Raw genomic sequence first — 24,917 nt, forward strand, 5'->3', positions numbered from 1 at the left:
ATACTAACTCTATCTTTATAATAACCTTTAGATAATAGATTATTATTAGAGTTATATATAAAGTAATTATCTTTATTAAAAGATAAAAAGTAATTTTTCTTAGTTATTAAACTAAGACTTAATAAATTAACTTCTAATTACAGTACATAAAGAATATTAGTTAATTTAACTAGTTTATTAGTACTAGTAAATTTAACTAAGATATTGCCTATACTACTAGCTTTAATATTATTATTAGTATTACTCTACTTAATAGTAGTAATACTAGGTTTAATATTAATAAATAGTTCTTTAATATAGTAAGTATATATAGTAGCGCTAGAATCTAAAATAAAGTCTATAGTACTATTACTATTATCTTTATTAACTATAGAAGAAGTTAAAATAGTTTCTTTTTTAGTAGTATTATTACTAGATTTATTCTTAATTAACTTAGAATATGCCTTAAAATAATTAGATTCTAGATATTCTTTCTTTTTATAATAATTATAAGTTTTAATATTATTATTATTAGACTTATTATTATTTTTCTTAGTAGTAGATATAGATATTTCTATATCTTTGTTATTACTACTTTTATTAGAATTTCTTTTATTATTATTATTATTACTAGTATTATAGTTATTACTAGTAGAATAATTATAACTAAAAGAATTATTTTTATTATTAGAATTAGATTTAGAGTTTTTATTCTTAATAAAATTAACTCTTCTACTTTTGTCTAATAATTGCGATATAATAGTATCTAAATCTATACTATTATTATCTATTCTAATAGTTTATATAATTATAGTTACTATATATTTATAATCTTTATTAAGATTATTTAATAGTAAAGCTATAAGAAATTTATTAGGTAAACTAATTTCTTTAGCTTCTAAGCTATTAGCTAGACATTTAAAATTATTAATATATAATTCTAAATTACCTTTATAAGAATTAATAGTAGTATTAATTAGTTCTTTACTAATTTAAAATTTGCTACTAAATTCTTTTACTTTAAATAGATTTTTTAGTATTTTCTATAATAAATAAGAATTATAAATATATCTAACCTATAATAAAGGTCTATCTTCTAAAGCTAATTTAATAAAGCTAGTAGCTTTAATAGCTTTATCTTATAATAGAACTTTAGTAGCTTTACTTAAACTAGATAAATTATATACTATTACTTTTAGATAGCCTTCTTTAGTTAAAAGAGCTTCTATTTTAATAGACTAAATATTATAATTACTAGATCTCTTTAATTTAGGAATTTTAAATATAGTATCTAATATTTTTAGTTTTTAATTAAATAATAATTAAATAACTAAAGATTTTATTACTTAAGAGTAATAAGATTATTAAACTACTTTAAAAAGTATTTAATAATAATAGATATAGAATAAAGACTATTTATATTTATTAATAATAATAAACTAGTTATTATTATTAATAATATAGCCTAGGTCTATACCTCTTTCTTCTATATTCTTTTAATAAAATAAAAGAATTAGTATTATAAAAATACTAAATTATTCTTAGAGTAATATTAATTACTTATTACTTAGAATAATTCTAGAATCTAGAATATAGAAAATAGTAATAAAGCTAAATTTCTAATAGTAACTAAAGTAAAACTTTATTACTATAAATCTTTAATAATAAAGATAAATTTATTATAGTAATAATAACTAAGATTGTAGACTTTTATTTTTTAGATAATTAATAACTTAAAGAATTCTCTCTTTTTCTCTAAGAGAGATTATAAATACTAGTATATATAAAGTAGAACGTGTTTTTAAAGCGTCTTTTTATATATATAATTTTAGTAAAATAGATTCTTTAAGCTAATTAAAGCCTCTAGCTAGTTTGCTTTTAAAATAATATACGTAGGTAACTAACTACTCTTTAAATAGAGAAAATGTATATAAAACTCTATTATCTTATATTTCTATAAGTAGAGTAAGTAAGAACTAATACTAGTAAAAGTCTTAGCTAATACTGTTATTTTATTAATATTAATAAAAAGTACTTAAGTTTCTTTCTTTTTAATTATTAATAATAATAACTAAAAGCTTTTTTTCTTATTATTATAAAATAATAATAATTACTTTCTTCTTATTATTAATTATAATAGAGGCTAATTAACTACTAAATAAAGATTATAAATCTTTAAATAGCTTAAAGCTAAAAAGGTACTATTATAATAATAGATAAAAAGTATAGATTAAACTATATAGTTCTAAAATAGATATTTTATTAATTCTAAAGAATTACTCTTTTAGAATAAATAAGAATCTTTTTCTTTTAAATATATTAATTACTTAGAATAAGTAATAATATAAATAAAATATGTTCTAATAAAGCTATAAGCGCCTAGCTAGGCTTATAACCTATAAAGAATAGAGAAGTAATAAGAACTATTCTCTAATAATAGAATATAGCTTTATTAGAATAAAGTAGTTAAATACTATAATAAATAGTATAACTAATAAAGATTTGTAATAAAGTAATTATAGAGTAAATAGTAGGTAAAAGGTAATAATATTATTACTAGGTAAAGAATAACTATAGAAAATTGCTATTTCTTTTATAGAAAATAGCTACTAGAATAATTACGTAAATATCTACCTATTTCTACTTAGAGATAAGAATTTATAATTAAATCTACTTAATTTCTATTAATTTCTAGATTTATAATCTAAGTCTACTAAATTCTTCTTATCTCTTAAATTTATAATCTAGACTAGTACTAATTATATTAGTTTATACGTTATATTACATAAACTAATAATTAGTTTATTACTAGATCTTTTAGCAATTACAGAAAGAGAAATAAGAAAATAAGAGTTATTAAATTACGTAATAACTCTAATATTAACTAGACTAAGATAAATAAAGGTGTTTTAGAATCTTCTAGTGTAGTAGATTAAAACTAGCTACTAAAATCTTAATTACGTAAGCAATTAGATTTACTAAGAATTTTTCTAATTTGTTAAGAAATAATAATAAGTGCAATCTTAACAAAGCTTAATAATAATAAAAAGATAATAATAACTAAGTTATTTTAATCTTTACAGAATATACTTTAAAAGTTACTAGTAAATATAATAGCTATATATTAGATATTATATTTTTTTTAATAGTTAAGTATTACTCTACCTTACTTATCTTAATAAATTAAAGAAGTTAAATTTTAGACTTACAAGTCTTAGCTTTAGATTACCTTTAAGAGTAACTATAACTTAAGATTCTAAACTTCTACTTTAACTTATCTTTATTACTTTACTTTTAAACTTACTTAGATTACTAGAACTTTAAACTTCTATACTTAAAAATATTATAAGTTATAAAAATTCTACTTAGTTCTTACTTTTTTAACTTATAAATATTATTATTAGTAGAGTTACTAAATTACTAAGTGTACTTATAACCTAGATAAGAAGTTTAGTAGTTTAACTTTAAGCGCTTATAATAATTCTCTTATTTAAAATATAAATTAGTACTATTATTTTCTATAAAGTCTGAATTAATAGTATACTTATAGACTAAGTACTTTTAATAAAACTAATTATATTATTAGCCTATATAATTATTATAAAAGAAGATAGTAGATATAAATTAATAGGTACTTAAATAGAACTATATAGAAAAAGCTATACGCTAGAATATAGAGCGCTATTCCGCTAAGTACTATTATATAGAGTACTAGAGCGTAGATAATAATTACTACTACTAGAATAATTATATAAGACGCTATTATAGTAGAAGCTAAATTACTAATACTTAAAGCTATTAGTTAAGTTAGAATTTAACTTATTAAACTAATCTATAATAGTTAGCTCTTAATTAAAATATAAGTACAAAACATTGCTAGAGTAATAAAATAAATAAAAAAGTAAGTAAAGTAGAGTTTTAAGTAGTGTAAAGATTTAAGTATATAAGCTTAAAAGTATATAATATTAAAAGTAAAAAAGTATAAAAGTAGTAGATCTTAACTAGCTTTAAAGATTAAAGAACTAGCTTATTAGCTTTAAAACTTAGATATTTTAGTAAAATAAAAAATAAATAGTTAGCGTAAAGAAATAAAAAACTTTAAGTTTTATTATTATTAATTAAGTTTTTATTTCTAATCTAAGCGCGTATCTATATAAGTAGATAGCTTAGCTTACTAAGCTATTAGTTCTACTATAAATTATATCTAAAAAAGATAAGAAACCTAAATCTAACTAGTAGAATTATCTCTTACTTATTAAGTACTTAGATTATTTTAGTATTTAGTCTATTATAAGATAACTTAAGATAATTTCTAATATAGTAAGAATAATTTGTAAGCTTTAAAGCTATATTTAAATAAGTAAGAGCTTACTACTATTAGTAGTAAGTATAATTAACTACTTAGGTTAGACTATAACCTACTACTATAATTAAAATTATTTAGGCTAGATTTTAAATATTTATACTAATTATAATAGATTTAATAGAATTAGTTTTAGTAGTTTAAGTAAATACTCTTACTACTCTAGAGAATAAATAAAGATTAGAGAGTAATTAGAATTTTAAAAGAATAAATAGATAATAAAGTTAGCTCTAAGTTATATAGCTAGAGATTTTCTTAATCTTTTTTAGTTATATTTAATAATAAAATACTTTATTATCTCTAATTATATATTTTTGCTCTAGCTATAATAACTTAGTAATTAGCTTTAAAGTTTTTTAGAATAATAAAATCTATATTACTAGAGTACTTAACTACTACGCTTATTCTTAAGTGTAATAAATAATTTCTTTTATATAAGCTTCTAAACTTTTTATTATTAAAATCTCTTTTATTCTTTTACTTATTCTAAGTAAAAGACTTAATAAATATAGTATTTAAAATTTTAATTACATAATTATAGATTTTAATTAATAGTAAGTAAGAAGCGTTTACTTATACTTACTACTAAGTTTAGTAGTATAAAATTTTAGTAATTAGCTTAACTACTTTTTATTTAACTAGGTTAAAGTAACAATATAAAAAGAACTAGAAGTAGAAATCTAATTAAGACTAGTGTTAGAAATATTATTACCTTATATCTTTTAAAAAGAATTAATATTTTCTAAAAGTAAGTACTAAAGACTTAACTAAAACTACTAATACTTAATATATAATTTCTAAAGGCTTTAATAGAAGATTAATAATATTACTACTAGTAAGTCTATATAGAACTAAACTTCTTAAATATAATAAAAAAGATTATATTTCTAAGTAGGTTATTTTTTAAGAGCTAAAAAATCTTTTCTTTTTAGTAAATTATTAAGTAGTTATATAACTATCTCTTAAATTTTATTATTTTTCTTTTTTAAAATAAATATATTACTTAGCGTAAACTATAGAAGTTATAGTTTAATTAGACGCTATAAGTATTTTAAAGAATATCTAGTTAAGTTACTTATTTATCTACTCTCTAAATAGAAAATAACTACTATATACTACTATAGTAAAGTGTAAGAGATCTATTATATTCTAGCTCTTAGTAATTTACTTTAAACTATATATCTTAGAAATTATAGATTAAATACTATTTTAACTACTATAAGTTTAAAGTACTTATATTATTTATTTAAATTTAACTAGTACTAAAGTAAAACTAAATTAAGATAAAATATATAAGTATATATCTATTTTAGAAAAAAAAGCTAAATAGCAAATAGTATACTAAATTTAATATTTTGTTAAGATTTTTATCTTTAAAAAAGTATATTACTACTACTATAATAGATTATTTATAAGTACTATATAAGGTATAGCTAAACTATTATACTATTACTACTATTACTATAAGCTAAAAAGTACTACTACTACTATAAGATATAGTAGAGTTATTTTAATATTACTACTTCTTATATTAACCTATTTTAAACACTATTACCTAAACTAAATAGCTATTAGCTTTTTCTTTATATTATATAATGTAATAAATAGAAACTATACTTATACTTAGTTTAGTATCTCTAGCTTAAAATATTATAATATAGAAGAAGTATAAAGTATATATATATATTATTAGTACTAAAGCTATAATAGAGCTAAATCGTTTACTATAGATATAGTATATTTAAAGTAAATTAAAATAGATATAGAAATAGATTTAGAATAGAAGTAATAGCTATATTATTATATAAGTAGTAAGAGCTTATAGTAATATATAGTATTAGTAAGCTTTAAAGTATAAAACTTACTATATCTTATAAAATTACTCTTATATAAATTAAAAGATTTAGACTTTAAAGTAATTATATTCTAGTGTACTATATATATATAGTAATATTTTATATAAATTAATTATATTCTAAATAGTCTTTTTAAATTTTTATACTAAGTAGATTACTATTCTATTCTACTTTAAATATATATATTAAATATAATAGATCTAGATTAGATTTGTACACTTTAATAAATACTACTAATATATAATTACTTTACTACCTAACTCTAATATTTATTTATTATTATTATTAGTAATAAAAACTTGTTTTTCTTATAAGCTATTACTACTACTTTGAAATAAAGAATATTAAGATTATAATCTAGATTTATTATCTAAGCTAAAGAATGCTACCTTGTGAATATAATAGTAAGTTATATTTTAAGAATTCTAAAAAATCTAATTTATAGTTTAAAGCTATAATTAAGTCTTTATTATATTTAAATTACCTTTATAATTTTATAACTTATCTTCTTTTATACTTATTTTTTTTACTTATATTTTTATTTTATTATATTTATATATTACTTGTATAAATACTTCTAGTCTAATTATTCTTATTTCTACTTTGCTAAGCTTATTAGTAGAATATATAAACTATCTAATAAGAATTAGTAATTCTTTAAGTATCTTAAAAGTATCTTATATTTAATATTACTATAATATATCTTATTATCTATCTAGATAGCTATTTATAACTTAGCTTATAAAATTAAATTTATACTAGATTTCTATATATTTCTTTCTTAGGAACTACTAGATTAAATAAAATAAATACTAAAGTTAAACTACTTTATAAGAGTAATTAAAGCTAGAGTAATAGAAGGTTTTCTTTCTCTATAGCTTACTTCTTATAGTAAAATACTATTTAGTAATTAATAGCTAAAATATAGTATAGATTTATACTTTAAATATTAAAAAACTTAGTATTATACTACTATTATTTAATATTCTATAATATAAAAACTATTAAGTAATAGTATTATATTAACTACATATTAGATAGCTTTTAAATACTTTCTAAGCTTTTAGAAGTTATAGAAAATATAGAAAGTTTTTATAAAAGGTTTTAGTACTAATAATAATTTATATAAACTATAATTAGATCTTAATATCTTATAGTTAGTGCTTTGTATCTAATATTATAGACTATATTTAGTAAAGACATATTAAAAGACGCCTAGCTTCTATTCTAGAACTACTAGAAGATTTTTAGATTTTAACATATTTAGTATATATTACTATTAGTACTAAAGCTTCTAACTAATAATATATTACTTTTAAGACTTTACTAAGAAAGAAAACTTCTTAAGACTATACTAAAGTTAATCTTTAGTTATTAATATAATTTAACTTAAGCTAATAAGAATAACTACTCTATTATAGCTTAATTTTTAAAAATAACTTTAAGAGTAGAATACTAATATAGCTACTCTCTATTTAATAGTATAATTATACTAGAAGTAGATTTTAAATTCTTTATTTTTTTACTTTATTCTTTATTTCTTTAGCTAAAGATTTTAATAAACGCTTTACGCTTTAATATAATAGCTACTTCTATTTCTAAAAGCAAAGTTATTTATAGCTTAATCTTATATATAGATTTACTAGTATATATAGTATAGATAATAAGAAACCTACTTTAGATAGAAAGAGTAATACTAGTAATATAATTACTATTTTATTACTTATCTTAAAGTAAATATAGCTTATTAAAATACTTTTATATATTACTAGTAAGTTACTTAAAAGCTTAGCTATAATTAAAAATTATAAAAGGTTTTAGTCTACTTATTAGAAGCCTTTATAGTAGTAGTGTAATTGTTTTAATAGTATTAATAGTCTTAGAATTTAATATAAAATAAGTAAGATAAGCTTTAAGAGCTTTAATAATAGTTTTAATACTAGTTTTAATATTAGTTTTAATAATAGTTTATATAATAATCTCTAGAATAGTCTAACTAAGAGCTTTTTTTTTTATTTAAGTCTTAAAGTAGTTAATAAAAGCTTTAATATATAATATAATATAGTATAAGAATATAATTATTATAAGTATAAAAAAAAGAAATATACTTAGTAATAAGATTAGCTTTAGAGTTATAAACGCTAAAAGAACTTATAAAAGACTAGTAATATAGTTAAGAGATTTTCTAGTATATATTATTAGAATTAAATCTATAATACTATTTATATTTTTAATAGATTTTAGGTTTCTAATTTTATTATAAGCTATAAAAGAAAAATTTAACTAAGTATAAAAAATAGAGAGTATATATATAGAAGTATAATTTTATTAACTAAATTTTTTAGTATTTTATTAATTTATTATTAATAGCTCTATTAATTATAAGCTACTAAAAATATATAATTCTATTATAATTCTCTCTACTATAGCTAGATATTAGTATTTATAAGATAGATATTTTACTACTCTAAATTTAAAAAGCTTTTATTACGCTAAAGATTATAGTACTAAGAACTTAAGCTTTAGTTTACTTAATATCTATACTTTTAAATATAGATTTTTAACTTTTATAGAAATATATCTATTTATATACTAGTAATAGACTTTACCTTTTTAATATAAGCTTATACTATAGAATTATTAGTTTACTAATAAATATCTTATTATTTTTAGGTAGTTTTAATATAATCTAAAAGCTTTTATCTATTAAATACTTCTATAATAAATATAGTAATAAGATTAATAATTAGAAACTTAGCTTTAAAAAACTTTATTTCTATATATTACTATTAGTAACTAAGATCTAAAAAACCTAAAGTAATTTTAGATAAAATTAAGCTATTCTACTTTCTAGCTACGCTAAAGAGTAGTAACTAGATTTTTTAAAGTATAAGAGTTATATAAGTCTTAAAGCTTACGTTTTATACTATACTTTTACTTTTATTTAAATTTTTTACGCTATATTTTATACTACGCGCTTATTATATTACTTTTATTTTAAGTTTTAGCTTATATACCTTATAGTATATATAATTATTTAGAGTTTTAATATTCTTTACTAAGTATAGTATAGAAAGCTAATATACTAAAATACTAATATATTTTATACTTATAGTAATAATTACTATAATTATATTTTATACTTAATTAAATAACTACTTCTAGTTTACTAATTAGTAGCTATACTTTTATATAGTATAAGTTAAGTATATATAGCTCTATAAGTAGAGTATTTAATAATTTTAAATTTTTAAGCTCTATAATAGTACTATAAACCTATTAATAGTGCGAGAAGTAGTATAAAATTATTTACAAATTACTAGTCTAATGCATAGTCTCTAGTACAGCGTCTAAGTACGCGATAACAACAGCGACGCCGTCTTTGACCTCGTCTTTCGAGCACTTCGCAGGAACATGCAGGAATAACGCCGTGTTTGTTGCCCTTTCGCGTCGTGCGAGCTCAGCAAGTGAGCTGTAGAAAGTATACTCACAAATGAACCGCCCTGCATCGCTTGAGGCCCGAATAAGCGTGTCCTAGAAGGCTGTGGTTAGAACCAATAGGCACTCGATGCGACCATACACTGTACCGGCAAGGCGCCCCTCACTTTCGCTGCAACCTTCTCGATGTCCACTGCCGGGTACAATATCTCCTTTGTGAACGCGAACTTACGCTCCACCGATGTGTCGTGTTCGTCTAGATGAGGTGATGTCTCCGGTACCTTGTCTTCCAGATCTCTACGTTCGTATCCGTCTCTGTTCGCGAGCCTCTCGAGTGAGTATCCTGCAAAGCTGCGCATTTGCCCTATATGGAGAACAAGATCTGGCTGACCCAGGGCCTTCCAGGTCTGTTCATATTCGACCTTTTTCGACGTCAAATCTGCGAGGTTGGTAACCCACTCGGCGCTTGGTGTATTCCAAATGTCGGTGATTGCGGCTGAGACACTCTCAAAGGTCACTGGAATCTCAGGGTATTTGAGTATACGCAGATGTATACGACCGCCAGAAAGAGGTATGATTGCGGGAAGCGCATCAAGGACAAGGTTGGACGCATTGAAGTCGTAGTCAGATGCGTAGAGCTGTTATCAGTAAGCTTGGATACTCGCTAGAGCAAATGCATCTTTTGCCAACTAACTCCAAATGCAGTAACTCCGACATCGAGCAAACGGACACTTTCACGAGACATCTTATCTTCGGGCCGCGAGTGCTACAGTTGTTCTACTGCTCGGCATGGCGAGCCCAATATGTAGGTCGGGCTGGGAGCGGGGTAGTGTTTATCTTGACCGGTGGGCTGCTTACAATGCATGACCATGCTCTCTTCATGCATGCAACCCTTGCGACACGGCGTAAATCAGCAGGGATGCATGCTGCTCTCTTAGCAAGATGAGCCTAAGCTGCGAAACCCGTCACATGGCACTTGTACGCATCTAGCGACATTGTCTCAGTGTATCTGCGGTGACACCATACGAGGTAAAAGCAGTGAATCCCTCTTGTTTTGAAATGCAGTAAACCCAGACTCGACGATCCAAGAAAAGAAAGAATGCATCCAGATGTGCCACGATTTCTCTCGAGTGGTGTCGTTACGAGAGCCGGTGCGTTGACTGACATCCAAGGTTCATTCCCCTTGCATGAAGATGTTTTGAAAGGTACGTTTACCCATTGAGCACTTCACTCAGTACTCAAGATACACAGTCCTACCATCTACAGTCCGAGTCATTTCTGCAGAGCCGTTCGGAAAGTCAGACTTCTCGGCCACTGGCCGTATCCGAACAAAGACCGCGCATGGGGAACCCAAGGACTTCTTCGTCAAGGTATGCATCATAGCACTATAATCACCAGCAAGCTCTGACGAGCACTTAAGTGCGCTATTGGTGAAGAAGGGGCTATGATGCTTAGAGGCGAGTGCAAGTCTCTGGAGACCATTGAGGAAGTCATTACGGGTCTAGTCCCAGTGGTTCACGGATCTGGAGCATTTCGTCTTCATGCAATCCAATCCGAAGTTCATTTCATGGTAGAGGACTTCCTGGATCTGGACGACACGTTGCCTGATCCGCAAGCTTTTGCTTCGGCGCTAGTACAGATGCATCTACAGAGCCACTCGCCGACCGGAAAATTTGGATTCGCTGTAACAACCTGTGATGGCCCACTTCCGCATCCTGTAGAGTGGGAACAAGACTGGGCGAGGTTTTTCGCAAACCTACTTCGCACTCGGGTGGATCTGGACGCAGCAGCTTGCGGCCAGTGGCCAGAATTGGAGCGGGTGGCAGATCATGTCATCTTAAAAGTTGTTCCGCGACTGTTGGGGTCTTTGTCCTCAGATGGAATTCCTATAAAGCCCTCCCTCATACACGGCGACTTGTGGGATGCTAATGTCGGTACCAATCGAAGAAACGGATCGCCCGTGATCTTTGATGCTGGCTCATACTACGCCCACAACGAGATGGAGATCGGCATATGGCGAGTTATATATGCGCAGAAGCTTGGGACGAAAGCTTACAGGAACGCATACCTAGAGCTGTGTCCTCCCGCAGAGCCTGCTGCCGAGTGGGATGATCGAAATAGATTGTACAGCTTGAAGTGTAATTTGAACTGGTCAGCAACAGAACCAGGCATCATCACACGAAAGATGTAAGCATTTTCAGTGTTGTTCGTCGGCATCATCATCCCTCTAAGCTCACACATGCTAGTGCCTTCAACGACATGTGCTACCTCTGCGAGAAATACGCCCCATTGGCAGATGTTGCCAAATACGATCCAAGACTCGACCCAACAGTTACGAAGATCGAGCCGGGAGATCTTTAAAGAGGGTTTTGTAAGAGAGAGTCAAATTGGGGAACTGTCTGTTGAAACGCGCTGAGTTGACATTGCTTTTGGTGTTTTTCGTTCTCGTATCTAGTAGCCATTCATTCCTTTATGAACCGTTGTGGCCCGCAAAGCGAAGGGTCGTGCTTCCATGTAAGCCCGAGTATGTGGTGTTCGTCAGGGTGCGTGTAGAAGTTGAATTTGAAGTATTCACTGTCGAACCAACTTGTAGTGAAGCGTCCTCGCCGGGCGAGTGTATTCCTTGGAACCAACCAAGTAAACACGTCAGCATGATTGTGAAACAAGGTCCACACTTCGTCCTCAAGTCCCTCGAACATAACATTCAGAGACCCACTTTGATCGTTTACCAATACCTGCAGCACGATTGTCCGAGCACAGTTGCGATATGTTCCTGCGTACGCAAGCAACTCCCTCGGCGGTGGCTCAGATGACTTTGTGCGTGACAGCTCCGCCTCAAGTTTTGGGTACCAATCAAGCGCGTTACGAGCGGACACCTGAGCCAAAGATACGTAGTCGTTCTTTTGCTGGACGTCGAGATAAGCTTCGAGATATAATTCGCCGAGCCAGTCTGCCGCGTCGTTCAGAGCAAGCGAATTAGTGAGGATCAAGACAGCGCCCCGGGTCTCTGGTATCAGATTTATTGCAGCGAGGTTTCCCGGCATACATCCCTGATGGTACAAGATGAGCCTTGAAGGTATTCCACGGCCGACCAGAGGGACTTGTGACGGCGCCACGAGCGAAGGGTTGATACCAATGGCGCCCATGGGCCCAGGTGTCTGGACACGGGCCCATCCCAAAGCATAGGAGGTCTCGCGAAACGTTATTGGATTCATCGAGACTTTGGGTGACCAGAGGAAAGGTACTTGTTTCAACGGCGAGCCTGGAGTTGATGTTGTGCCTGACTCGAACTGGTGTTTTCCGGCGTTCAGAAAGCTAGCATACAACTTCACCAGATCTTTGATGCAGCTTCGCATAGCAGATCCAGGACCACCTACGGTATCGCCGCCTGACAGCATCGGGGTAATCTCGACATTACTAGCATCGTCCAGGGTCATGTAAGTCTTCGCTACGTTGTCGGCCCGAAAGTACGCTCGCGTACCAGTTCGTGCCATATCCAGCGGCTCGAAGATACGTTTGTGCAAAACCTCGTCCCAAGCTCCACCAGAGACATTCGTGAGGATGTGTGAAGCGATCTCATAGCCGAGATTATTGTACAGGTAGTAATCGCGAAACCGCTGAACGCGCTGCAGGTCGTTGACGAAGTCGAGGCTCTTGTCATTCGGGACAAGTATCTTGTTATTGCTGCCAACCCAATAAAGTGTTGACTGCATACCGGCTCGATGTGAGAGGCAATCGACTGGAGTCATCTGTTGATGTAGCGTCTCGTCTTGCGTGTGAAAGCCAGGCACGATATCTTTGACAGGTGTATTCCAATCAAAAAGACCCTCTTCCACACATATAGCCATTGCAGCAGAAAAGACAGCCTTGGTCAGCGATGCGCATGGAAAAATGGTCTCCTCGTCCACGGGGAGCTGATTCTCTCGGTCACGCAGCCCCAAATATTCTGAATGGACCAACTCGCCTTCGTGCATGACAGCGATAGCGGCGCCTGGGGTACCACTGATCTCCATGATACTTTCGGCATCTTTTCGAACGTTGCATAATCGATTGATGAGAGAGGTATCGGACGCCATTTTGTTCTACTCGAAGACAGGTCTCGTAGTTACAAAGGCGGGGCGTGAAGTGAGCACTGCAAATGCGAGGGAGGTGACAGACTTATACAGAATCTCTACATCGCTTGAACTAACACTCGTTGCGACGCTTAGATGATCGCGCAATGTTCTGCGTGGATGACGATCGGCGGTGCGCGCGTGCGAAGCCCGAGGGCAGTTTGATTGGAACCACACCTGCACGAGCACAGGCCACCCAAGTTGTCCCGATCCTGGCTTCAATCAGCAGAAGGCGTTCTTGCTCGCCACCACTGACATGGCACGAACGCGACCTGATTGCATCCGTTCCCAAGCCTGATATCGCGTCGGCTAGATCTAACTGCACCCGACCCGAAGCATCTGTAGGCATACTCAGCTCTATGCCTGCCCTAATTGCACGCCGCCTGCTCGTCACACAAGCCAGTCAGAGGCGCCATGCATTGTTCGTTGCGTCCTTCCCATAACTGCCTGTTTCCCACCAAAATGAGCCTTGGACAACGCCTACGCTCCGCTTGTTCGGTATCCTTTACACAAGAGGTGCACGACAGGGGCGATGACCGATTCAGCATGGGCCGAGGCCCTTAGCAAGAAGCGCACTGCACTCGAGCGCGCCAAGATCAACGTCACCAACAGCGTTACAGATTTGAACACGTTTGAAGCCTCATTGAACGGCATCGCGGACACGTACATCGACAAGACAACAAGTTCCATGGTCAGAGAGAGGCTCACCCCACATCTCGACCACGTCGCATCCTTCACCAAGGCTATCTCAACATGCACCCAAAGCAACTCATGTGCATCCCTTATTTGGGGCAGTCTTCTCATAGTAATCGAGGTCGGTATTGTGTTATTGTGTTTATTTGTTTGAAGTAGAGTATGCTGACTGTCCTTTATTGCGCTTGCCGATTCTCAAAGTTCCTGGACGATATCATGGCGGAACTGCAAGACCTCCAACATACGCTACCTCGTTTCGCGGAGTATCTCGAACTTTACCAATCAGATGCTACCCTACAGCTCCACCTGCGCAGCCTATATGAAGACTATCTGGACTTTTGTATCTGTTTGGTGAAGTACGTTCATCACAGTCCTGCCAGTAAGTATGTCATGTGAGGGTCTTCTTTAACGCCGCTGATCTATCGCCGCAACTAGTGAACATAATCAGGAACTTGGTATCCTCATCGCACATCAAAGGACTGAAGAGTGTCAAATCAGCCATCCGCACACATAAAGAGCGCTTCGAAGAGAGAGCTGAGATTGCCCACAAACGCAATGTTGCGCTAACGCTGGGCGAAATGCGCAATCTCAGTAAAAGCGTCTCTGGCAATCAGGAGGAACTTGTCCAACGCCTCTCCCCACAGTCAAACGCGCCTAGCACTGTTACATCGGGGACATCACTCACACTACTGAACTCAAATCCCGCTGGAGAACCGTCATCGGCATCGCCTTCCTTCGTTCATACAATAACGTGGAAGCGAAACCACTTGTTTTCGGGCCGAGTCGAGCAGTTGAAGCTTCTGCACAAGCATCTATCCAACTCAAATCAAGCTGGCGAACCAATATCGTGTGCCATACACGGCATGGGGGGCGTCGGTAAGACTCAACTAGCCCTCGAATATACTTACAGATATAGGTCATATTACCAAGCGATCTTCTGGCTTCGGACTGAAACGTCCATCGAGCTCTTGAAAAGCTTCACAGCCATTGGAAATAAGCTGAATATCATCGACGATATCAATGCGGGACGTCGCAATTCACGAATCTTCGATTGGCTCGAAAACACAGGTACATCCTTGAATACCAAAAGCTTGGCTTTGACTAACAATCACAGAGCTCACATGGCTGCTGATTATGGACAACTTGGACGAGTTTGATACTGTTGCAACCATTTGGCCAACCTCGGTCAAAAGTCACGGGGCCATCATTGTCACAACCCAAACTCCATGCGATACTGTACGCTGGGCTGATTATAACATACCACTGAAGCCCATGGACTCACATGAAGGATCAGAGATGCTTTTAGCGCAGACCGAAACTTCAAAGAGTGACACTGACATCAAGAGACAAGAAGAGCTTGCAAAAGAGATATCATCTGCGGTGGGTGGATTACCCTTATGGATCAGCCATCTCAGTGGGTTCATCGCTCAGTCACGATGTTCCCTCGAAGAATGTCTGGACATATACCGCTCATCAAGTGGATTACTTGACGAACAGCATCATCGTGATAGGTGGATGTACGACAAGTACCCAGGAGCCGTTTTCGATCTCGCCTTCTCCAAACTGCACGAGGATGCAAAGTCCCTTCTGAATGTTCTTGCATTTTTCAACCCTGATGGTGTCCCAGAAAAGATGCTTTTGGTGGACGTGCCAGATGAAAACTTTGAGTTTCTGCGTCCGGTCAATCGTCAACGGTGAGTAGCAGTTCATACCTAGAGACGAATGCATTGATTAACATGGGTCTAGATTCCTCAATGCTATTGCCAGCCTGCGCAATAGTCATCTTATCAAGCGAGAAGGTGGCAAAGATGATACATATCTGACTACACATCGGTCCCTTCAAAGAGTCGTGCTACACAAGCTGGACCAGGATCCGGCCCATCGTAAAGTCTTCTTCGAGCGTGCCTGCTACCTTCTGGGACGGGTATTTCCTCGTCCATCACCGCTACAACAGCCAGAATCTGAGAAATGGCCTCAGATTGAAGCATACCTCCCACAGCTGCTGACCTTGGAATCGGCCTTCCTCCGTGCTCAGCCTCCGATCAAAGGTTCGCTCGACTTTGCGGTCCTTCTCTCGTCTGTTGGCCTTAACGTATGGGATCGAGGCTTATCAAACGACGCTAAGAGTCTGATGTTGACCGCAGAGAAGGTCCTGGATAGCATCGGCTGGGACCGTTGGGCCATGGAACGATCGGACATCTACGTCATCCTCGGTATACTTACGGACACCGTGGGGATTACTCAGCGTACAGAAGGGCTTCAGTATCGCGAAAAGGCGCTTGAGATTCGTCAACACTACGTTGATACTATTCCACAGGCAGACATGACGTTGGAAGAGGAAATTCGCTATTACAATGCGATTACCGATCGTATTTGTAGTTGGCAGCAGTTCAATCGGTACGAAGACATCGAGAAACATTGTACCATTGTCATTGAGAAGTACAAATCTTGGGGCAAAGAGACTGACTTCCCATACGAGTACGCGAAGTTTTACCATCACATGGCTTATGTTCTCATCTATCGGGGCGAAAGAGCCAAGGCCGTTGATTACGCTCAACATGCATCGAAGCTTCTGAGGATGGGGAATTTTGGCCTTCTGGGTGTCTTGTTCAGGTTCGATTGTGCCACGGTCATGTTCCAGGCCGGACAAATAGAGGCTGCAATCTCCGAGCATGAACAAGTTCTGGAGCATCGGCTTCTCAAGTTGGGACGATCGAATCTGATGACACTTCAAAGTCGTTTGATGCTGGGGGTGATTCATTACACGCTGCATGATTTCTCCAAAGCCAAGTAAGTGTCTCTGACTAAGCCTCGCTACAGTGAATCGAAGTGACTAATAGCGCCTAGGCCTTATCTTTCTGGGGTTTTAGCGCAATGTCGTAAACGCAAACTGTACAGCGAGATCGAAGCCCGCGCTAAATTCTACATGGGATTGACCTTGAGAGAATCGCCAGACAATCCAGACGACAAAGCTATTGGAGAATCGCTGATATCCGAGGCGAAGGCAGCTGTGAAGCAGCTGCTAGCTCATGATTTCCCTGCTTTCGGACAAGGCTCTGCTGAATGCGATCCAATCTTGTTCGACTATGTGGCACCATGGACATATCGGATCGCAGTGGAGACACAATCAGTCAGATGATGTATCCATTGAAGCTGTCTACGATGATTTTGTTGGCCAGTTTCTGATTGTACATATGATTTCGTTGAGAAGACATCTCTTGGAGTCTGTTGTTGGGTGTACATTCTATGCCCTAGTCTGACTACCCATTTATCGTCCCAATCTCTCCAAAAGAGCCGCGGGGGCTGTCAGCATGTCAGCTGGTAGGGGTAGGCGGCCGATCGTCGATGGTCATTCATCCACTTCTGCAGGCCAACAGATGCCAAGTCCGATGTAGCCCATTGGTGGAATCACTCTTCTAGTCTTACGATAAAGCATCACGCCGGAAATGGAAATATACACTGTTGTGCATGTGGGGGAGTAAAGATACAGCAGAGTTTCGACTACGTTGCCGATTGGCCAGACAATGCTTCTGCATCGTGGCAACGTGCTATCAGGGATCCGTGATTGGCATATTGACCATCACGGGCTGTTATCTGACACTGCGATCAGCCTTGTCGAGCTGGCGCTTATCATCCACATCACACTCTGCACCGGCTGAATGCGAATTCGAAGGCTGCATGCTTCATGCATTGACCCCGCTTCCTGGAGGACCAATTACTATGCTTCTTGAGATATGTTGACTCGTGGTACGACGGTCATACGCAATGCAACGCATGTGGTAGTAGATGCATTTTCACCGGAAACGGAGAAGAGCGGATGTGTTACACGGTCTTCATGCAATCTTTACCCAATGTACAAGCATTCAATATTGATTGCATCTATCCAAGACAGAGCATTATGCATCTGGTCGAGTGGAGAGTGAGCATAGCCGGTGAGGTTTCCGGAGTTAGGCCGGTTTTCAATTCACGTGTGCTCGGTGCTGGACATATAACATTGTTGGAAACCTTCGCATGGATTCTTCGTCACTTTGCAAAGATTCTTCAATCAACCCACGATTCGTTGAAACACATTCTTCTAGCTATCAACATGCCCGCTCAAGCTCAAACCCCGCCTCAAGTCGAGCAAGCTGAGCGTACTGCCCCTTGGAAGTCTATTGTCCAAAAGCTTGAGAAAGAAGACAAAACAGAAAAAGCTCCAGAGTACGTCCAGGCTACCAAGGAATGCTCCTTTGAGTCCATGGCAGGCTAGCAAGTGAGTGCTGAACCTTTCCACGCGGTAGTCTCACGACTGATTGACCACCCGATGTAGCCACGTCTTTGAGGAGTCAACTTGCGATAGTCACAACCAAGGCAGGGTCAGGGAAAGCGAGCGAAAATCCATCCACAGTCTTTTCCAGTTGGCTCGCAGGGTATAAGGAATGGTTGGGCTAAGGATGACTTTTGATAGTGTTCTGAGCAGATTAATACACGTCGTTCTGTCCTCACGACACTGGGTGGTCCAATTGCTTCATTAGCTGCTAACTTTTACGGGTTAGACCCCTGTTGAGAGACACGCAGGATGCATGTATGGATCAGGAACATGCCACCAGTGATTTGCCGTTTGTAGGCACTTATGTAATGGTGCTCACATATAAGTACTGTATCGTCCGGCTTGCATCGTAAGATTCATCGCCCTAACTTCCGGCTATGGTGACCTTCCAAGAGCAGAATGTGCAGGCCCAACTTTCCTACGCCAATTGGAACGATGTTTATTTAACAGAAAAGCCTTACAAGCTCTTCATCGAACTACCTGAGAAGTACGCAGATGAGCCTCGGACGAATCTTACGTTCCAAACTCACGATGCCACCATACATGATCTACGGGGACGTGAGACACGTTTCACGATAGATGAGAATGGTTTCGAAATTCTCCGGCACAAAACGGAAATCAGCAATTTCGATAGCGTAGCGGATATCGAAAAGACGTATCATGATGAGATAAAGAAGCTGATCATGAACAAGACGGAGGGCGCGAGACGTGTAGAAGTGTTTGATTGGCGTGTGCGTATTAACTGTACCTTTCCGCTACACGTATGCAAGAATAATTGCTAATTGCCCCGATAGGTGAGAAAGAGCATGAGCGAGGAAGCTTTCCTCAAAAGAACATTGAATCTGTCGGACCCTGTCGACAAGCTCATGCCAGCAATCTACCCTCACATTGGTATTGGTGCACACGCCATTGCTATCACGAGGCTGCGCTAACATAATTGGTGAAACATAAGATCAAACCCCTATAGGTGCAGTCGGTCGCGTTCGACAGCATCTTCCTGCTGAAGCAGACATGCTGCTGCAAGAACGAGTGCGAATTATCAAGTAAGACTTGACACAGCGAGAGCTTCTTCCAGCTCAGCTTATAATGGCATAGCGTGTGGCGACCTCTTCGGCTCGTAGAAAATTGGCCTTTGGCTTTCTGTGATACGCAGACACTGCGAACCCAAGACCTCCTCGCCACTGACTACGTTCGCAAACACTTCGTCGGAGAGTCGTACTTTGTTCTGCATAGCCGTGATCACCGCTGGTATTACCTCCGCGATCAACAGCCAGACGAGGTTGCTATGTTCAGGATCTACGATTCCAATGCAAATGGTACCCACGGTCAGTGTCGTTTAGCCTCAGATCTGTGCTCCTTGTCATCGCATGTAAGAGAAGACTAACCCGGTGCAAAGGCTGCCCGCACGCATCGTTCAGTCTGGGCGATGAAGACGTCTTGGCTCCGAGGGAAAGTATAGAGGTACGCGCTCTGGTTTTCGGTGGCTGAATTTCGACGGCACGACTCACAATCGTCTGCGAGTCCTGTTGGTACTTGACGGTCGATCTTCGTTCTCGTCACAGAGAAATCGTTCCGAGATACCTTGATTTGGAAAAGGTATGCAGACCATCACCCTTCCAGGCTCGATTTCTCAGTCAAGTTTCAGCATTTTCTGTATTTGAAAGTGAGGAGGTAATAACGTCGCTTATGAGTTTGGGGTGATCTTCAGGTTGTATGAAACCTTCTTGTATTAGCCCGGTAAATTAGCTGTCGATTTGTCGTGTACGAAGCCGCATTCTCCCTTCTTTTTTTATCTGTCACTTAGCATTTGAGGATGTGAAGCCCCGATTTTGTGTTGGCCCACCCGTGACTTTACGTGGATGAAAAAGCAGTATGAAGTGTGTTCTAGGCTCTAATCAAGAGTAGTGAAGAGAACCTATGTTAAGCAAATGTCTAAGCCAAGTGCGTTTCATACAAAAAGGACCGCGATATTGCACAAACAGAACAGGGCTCTTTGCTGCTCACAGGTTCATTTCCACATCTATTCACCGTGCCTCTCGCGTGGTGGGTACTATAGAACAACACTGCGTGATCGTAGTCATTATCGTGTCCGTGAGTGGAATGTTCCAAGGTTTACCTAGGCGGCACCAGCGCGATCAACGCGACATTCCGACGACTAAGCACCGCCACCATCCGTCACCGATGGAAGACGAGAAGAAGTTCATCTTTTGTTCAGGATCCCTCAAAAACAAAAGAAGGCTCTGGACCAGCAACACGACGTCTGTCGCACCGTGCGCAACTGTTCAGGCTCAGTAAGGCCCATGCCTCGCTAGACAACCGGTGAGCCACCGCACCGCCTCGGGTCAGCGTTCCTGCGTGTACCTTAGTATGATCCAAGTCCTGTCCCGCAGCCTTTATTCCGAGACTGCGTGAATAACAATTAGCAAACTTCGTCGCACAGCGATAATTCGTTGGTGCCACGACTAGTCAAGAATGTCGCAAGGCAAAGGGCAGCGAGGCTGTCCCGGCGGGAAATTGTCCGCAATGCAACTTGGTCCGCACCCTCGCGCCGCTATGATTCCCTACCCCACATCTTCCGTCTGGGCAGCTGCGACTTGACCGCATCCTCACCACACCGCGCGTTCGAGACCAGCGCAAATCCGATTCGGCTGCCCGGGATATCGATCGTATTCGTGCTAATGCGCATGGCACATGTCGACGGTCGCCTCCTAGGGCTGCATCATCACGAGAACTAGCTGTCGTCCTGGCAACTTTCCCCAGGTTTGCCCATTTTCTTTGGCGCAAACGCACAGCAGCTTGCGTCGCACACAGTCATATGTTTGCTTGTGTAGATGAGGCCTCGCGCAACCGTCTACAGGGAGACTTCTCGAAAGGGCTTTTCGCCCAGCATGGCGCTCGGCAGATCGCCATTCAACAACGCTTGGCAAAGAAAAGTACGAGCCTCATCCACGTCATCTGGATTGGCATGCAGCCAGCGATGATGCGCAGGGGCAAACGTTCTATTTTAATCTTCAGCTCTACAGAGGAATAAAAGGTTGCTCCATCCCTGGCTTCTACATCTGTATCCCTTCGTTTTACTAGACTTAATACCCTATTCTTAATTCTCAACATGTGGGCCAAAGCTGCGTCTATCCTCGCCCTTGCGACCACCGCCGTCGCTCAGAGCAAAGGCTTCAACTACGGTGCCACCAACGCAGACGGATCATGCCGCGGCTACAACGACTTCGTTCGCTTCTTCAATGAGGCGAAGAGCCTGCCACAAGCTTCGGGCTTCAACACAGCCCGTCTTTACACTTCGGTTCAATGCGGAACCGCGGCCGATCCCATCTCTGCCTTCCAAGCAGCCATCGACACCGACACTCAACTCCTCGTCGGTCTCTGGGCCAGTGCCGGCCGTGCGGCATACGAGAACGAACTCAACGCCCTGATTCGTGGCGCCAGGGAACTCGGAACCGCTTTCACAGACAAGATTATCGGCATCAGCGTAGGGTCTGAGGACTTGTACCGCAGCAGCCCGCAAGGTGTACAGAACAACGCTGGCGCTGGTGCTACTGGTGCTGAGATTGAGGGTTACATTGGTTGGATGCGCGACTGGATCCGTGGCACCGCGCTCGAGGGCAAGCCTATCGGCCATGTCGACACATTCACTGCCTGGGTTCTGCCTGAGAACCGCGGTGTTGCGCGCAGCGTGAACTGGCTTGGTCACAACTCATTCCCATACTTCGAGACCACGAGGCCAAACTCGATCGACCTGGCACGTGAGAACTTCTTTGCGGGTCTTGGTCAGACAGAGAGTGTATCTGATGGAAAGCCTGTTTGGGTTACTGAGACCGGTTGGCCACGAAGTAAGTTGTGGAATAATCCTCTAGATGATGATCATACTAATACAAGTATAGTTGGCCCTAACTCTGGCTCCGCCGTTGCCTCTCTCGAGAACTCGAAGCGTTACTGGGACGAAGTTGGCTGCTCGCTCTTCGGTACCCGCAACACCTTCTGGTACACCTTGAAGGACGCCAATGCCGCGCAGACCGACTTGTCTTTTGCTATCACGCCCCTTCAGAACAACACGCCGTTCTTTGACCTGACTTGTTAGACAGCCAGCGCTAGTTGATAGTCTGTATTAGACTCTTAAGACAGCGCATCTTCTTGTATATAACATAGATTTAATGAATCAGAATGGCCGGTTCGGTGCATCGAAACTTGTCAAAGCCATGTTGCAGTACGTTTCAATTGATGTTTACCAATCGCCCTTCACAGTGAATGACGTGAATTCGACCCCAATTCAGCCAACCGCCTATATACATGCAAAAGCCAAAGTCAATCCTGACAAGCGTCTGCATCTGATGAACCACTTAACAGAGACTTGATCCTAAACTCCATTTGTCGATAAATCAGGATGAGGGAATGCTTTGCGCATGCGTCGTAAAGACACCCTGCGGATCTAGGTTCGACTTGATCCTCTTCATCTTCTCAAAGTTGTCCCCGTATAGCCTCACGCTCCATTCGTCAACGGAGAGCTCCGTATCTCTGTAATTCACAAAGCCCCTTAGTGGTACACCCTCCTTCTTCAGCTGATCCTGGAAAGGTCGGAAACCAGCTTGCATATACTCAATGCCGTCAGCAGGCCATTGGGTTAGGCCGTTAGCAAGACGTCCTTCCCAGCGGATGAGCCACTGGTTGTTGGAGTAAGCCATCGCCTGCTTTGAGTCGTCAACATCCCTAGACACGCCACCCCATAAGTCCAAGAAGCCAAACTCAGTCAGGTCAGTGCGGTTGAAGGCGATTGTTGTGTACTGGTAGAGCGCTTTGGCGGACTCGAAGGTAAAAGGCTGATCTTTGCGCAGAACCAGTGCTTGCAGGTACATGCTGCGCGGAGGGAAGGCGTCGGTAGTTCCGTTGATCTGTGGAACGGCAAAGTTCTCCATAGCCCAGAAATCCGCCGTTCGCACAGTAGTTGTTGTAGTATTTGGGAGACGTTCGACCAGGCCAGCGAAGAGAGCATCAAACTCGTCCGGGTTACCATAGAAGTACCCACTGCCATTCCATTCGCCTGCCAGTTGCCATCGCAGAGCGAAGGTATCGGGTGCTTTAGTCATGGCCCAATCCTGGATATCAATTAGGGCTTGGACGCCTGTGTCAAGGTCGACAGCACCAAGTGAGATCGTGAAGTTTGTGACAATGTCGAACTCTGGTTTCCAAGTGCGTGTTGTCAGAGACAGAATGATGCCGTAAGAAGAGCCTGCGCCTTGAACAACGAAGAACAGGTCTGGGTTTTCCGTGCGGGAAGCAGTGACCACTGTGCCATTGTATAGCATCACTTTGACGCTGTCGAGATTATCCATAGGAATACCGAGAAAACGACTGGTGGTTCCAAAGCCACCACCGATGGAAGACCCAGAAAGGCCTACCCAATTAGCTCGGACGTGGGGGAAGTGACGCCCGTGGTTCTCCCAAAGCCATGTTGCAGCTGGCCCAACTCGGCTTCCACCGCCATAGCTATGGTCATTAGCACAGAGTAAGTTGAAGTTGATTGCGCGGACACTTACGTGAATAAACCAGTAGCCTCGTCGAATGTAGTCTCCGTGAAGCGCTCCATGTTGATCACAAGCGCTCCATCCACGCCACCCAGCCCATAAGCTCCATAGGAATGTCCTCCATTTAGCGGTGAGACCTTGACACCCGCATCTACGGCGCATGCCAACGCAGCAGCGATTTCGTCTTGGTTGCGCGGAACAACAACTGCGGCTGGTTCTGGGTTGAATCGCAGTGCCCATGGGGACGTAATGGTATCCCAGTTTGTAGCATCAGGAAAGGTCGCCAAAGAGGCTAAGATGGTGGAGCTACTTAAGCAGTCTTTGAGTTTGGTGGCATCATCCTGCGCTGCAGCACGTGGTAAGAGAGATCCAAAAAGTACGATATTCGAGATGAGAGCGAGTAGACCACTAGGCCTGACGCAATGGGGGCGAAGCATGGTGTGTGGTGGATAGTTGTGTATAATGAGCGTGGTAGGGACTATGGCTATCAGGGCACCCTCTTTATATCCAGAAAAAACAGCGTATGTCTTCTACCTCATGTCTGGTCAGTAATCAGCTATCCCATCGCCTTCCGCGTTGTCCAAACCATTGGTGTGCTGTTTGCATGATTACGCTTCGGCGCCGAAGCACCCG

General features: G+C 38.0%; 5 protein-coding genes across 5 annotated transcripts; 2 read left to right on the forward strand and 3 right to left on the reverse strand.

Moving 5' to 3' along the window:
* Positions 1-9,746: 9,746 nt before the first annotated feature.
* Positions 9,747-10,381, reverse strand: J4E92_006883 (uncharacterized protein; the record flags this gene model as incomplete). The annotated part of the gene is made up of 2 exons (XM_051498248.1): positions 9,747-10,274; positions 10,331-10,381. The coding sequence occupies 2 exons, from the start codon at positions 10,379-10,381 to the stop codon at positions 9,747-9,749; spliced, it is 579 nt and encodes a 192-aa protein (XP_051351182.1).
* A 1,717-nt stretch (positions 10,382-12,098) lies between these two features.
* On the reverse strand, positions 12,099-13,712 carry J4E92_006884 (uncharacterized protein; the record flags this gene model as incomplete). Its single annotated transcript, XM_051498249.1, has 1 exon — positions 12,099-13,712. The coding sequence occupies one exon, from the start codon at positions 13,710-13,712 to the stop codon at positions 12,099-12,101; it is 1,614 nt and encodes a 537-aa protein (XP_051351183.1).
* Positions 13,713-14,280: 568 nt separating this feature from the next.
* Positions 14,281-17,235, forward strand: J4E92_006885 (uncharacterized protein; the record flags this gene model as incomplete). The annotated part of the gene is made up of 3 exons (XM_051498250.1): positions 14,281-14,439; positions 15,558-16,135; positions 16,188-17,235. The coding sequence occupies 3 exons, from the start codon at positions 14,281-14,283 to the stop codon at positions 17,233-17,235; spliced, it is 1,785 nt and encodes a 594-aa protein (XP_051351184.1).
* Positions 17,236-21,859: 4,624 nt separating this feature from the next.
* J4E92_006886 (uncharacterized protein) lies at positions 21,860-22,843 on the forward strand (the record flags this gene model as incomplete). Its single annotated transcript, XM_051498251.1, has 2 exons — positions 21,860-22,595; positions 22,647-22,843. The coding sequence occupies 2 exons, from the start codon at positions 21,860-21,862 to the stop codon at positions 22,841-22,843; spliced, it is 933 nt and encodes a 310-aa protein (XP_051351185.1).
* Positions 22,844-23,141: 298 nt separating this feature from the next.
* J4E92_006887 (uncharacterized protein) lies at positions 23,142-24,721 on the reverse strand (the record flags this gene model as incomplete). The annotated part of the gene is made up of 2 exons (XM_051498252.1): positions 23,142-24,246; positions 24,297-24,721. 2 exons carry the CDS (start codon positions 24,719-24,721, stop codon positions 23,142-23,144), a joined length of 1,530 nt encoding a protein of 509 aa, XP_051351186.1.
* Between the last annotated feature and the right edge of the window lie 196 nt (positions 24,722-24,917).

This window comes from Alternaria infectoria (assembly GCF_024043175.1).
Source record: "Alternaria infectoria strain BMP 0036 chromosome Unknown scaffold_11, whole genome shotgun sequence".
NCBI classification, from domain to species: domain Eukaryota; kingdom Fungi; phylum Ascomycota; class Dothideomycetes; order Pleosporales; family Pleosporaceae; genus Alternaria; species Alternaria infectoria.